Genomic DNA, 1,028 nt, shown 5'->3' with positions numbered 1-1,028 from the left:
TATATATATATATATATTTTTTTATGTAGAATATATAAAACATATTTCTGTGTTAATATAATACATAATGATACATTAAATATTTTAAAGATAAACAGTCTAGTTGGCACAACAGGAATCTTCACTATTTTCGGCATCTGCTCTTTTTTGGAAGCAATTTTTATTTATCTTGCTCTACCAGAAACGAAGGATCGCACGCTTCAAGAAATTGAAGAATACTTTCAAGTAAGAAAATTTAATTAAAAAATGGGACAAACTTATTAATAGCTAACAGTACAATGAATGTATAATTGTATATTTATAGCAAAGTAACTTTCTATGGATAACCAGAACAAAAATGAAAAGAGAGAACATAGGTGTGCCTACAAAAGCTGAATTTAATTGTTTAATCCCTTTATCTGAGTGTAAATAAGAATAAAAAAACGTAATTAGGATTTATGTACGACTGCGATAATATTTAATGTTAAATGTAATTGTATATATTTTTATTATTTCGAGATAGAGATTTCTAAGAATATCACGTTGACGTACGGGATATGTGCGATTAAATATATAAGTTAAAAAATTTTATTTAAACTTTATGATTAGTATTTGAATAAAACTTTTGATAAGATTTTTTTCCGTTGTAATTATTTAATAAAATAAATGTATTTCTTTAGACAATAAAAAGCGACAGATAATATATATATCGATTTATAGTTTTTTTATCATTGGCTACATTCGCCTATCTTTTTATACATTAATTGATAATTTTTTTGATTGATTGTTTTTTGATAATTTTGTAAGAGATTAGCAATTACAATACTGTTTTGTATTGACAGATATAATTGATAAATTTTTAATCATCTTTTGATCACATTATCGTGTAAAAAATTTATAGCCGTTTAATGATAGTAATATATATGCTTTGTAAAAAATGATGAATTTTGTTATTATACATTTTCGTTCTTTTTTAATAAAATATTTTGTAAGCTACGTGTTTATATATACATGCAAAACTTACTATATACTTTGTATTGTAATATATT

General features: G+C 22.9%; 1 protein-coding gene across 3 annotated transcripts in view; it reads left to right on the top strand.

Moving 5' to 3' along the window:
- Nucleotides 1-440, top strand: part of LOC108690374 (facilitated trehalose transporter Tret1-2 homolog) — a 12,561-nt gene extending 12,121 nt beyond the window's left edge. For all 3 annotated transcript variants that reach the window (XM_018197631.1, XM_018197629.1, XM_018197630.1), the window contains exons 10-11: nt 91-225; nt 305-440. In XM_018197631.1, coding sequence (XP_018053120.1) covers nt 91-225; nt 305-412 — 243 coding nt within the window. In that variant the 3' untranslated portion in view covers nt 413-440. The remainder of the gene's footprint in view (nt 1-90; nt 226-304) is intronic.
- Nucleotides 441-1,028: the final 588 nt, after the last annotated feature.

This window comes from Atta colombica, unplaced genomic scaffold, assembly GCF_001594045.1.
Source record: "Atta colombica isolate Treedump-2 unplaced genomic scaffold, Acol1.0 scaffold32, whole genome shotgun sequence".
NCBI lineage: Eukaryota > Metazoa > Arthropoda > Insecta > Hymenoptera > Formicidae > Atta > Atta colombica.
This window is presented reverse-complemented; position numbering and strand designations above follow the sequence as displayed.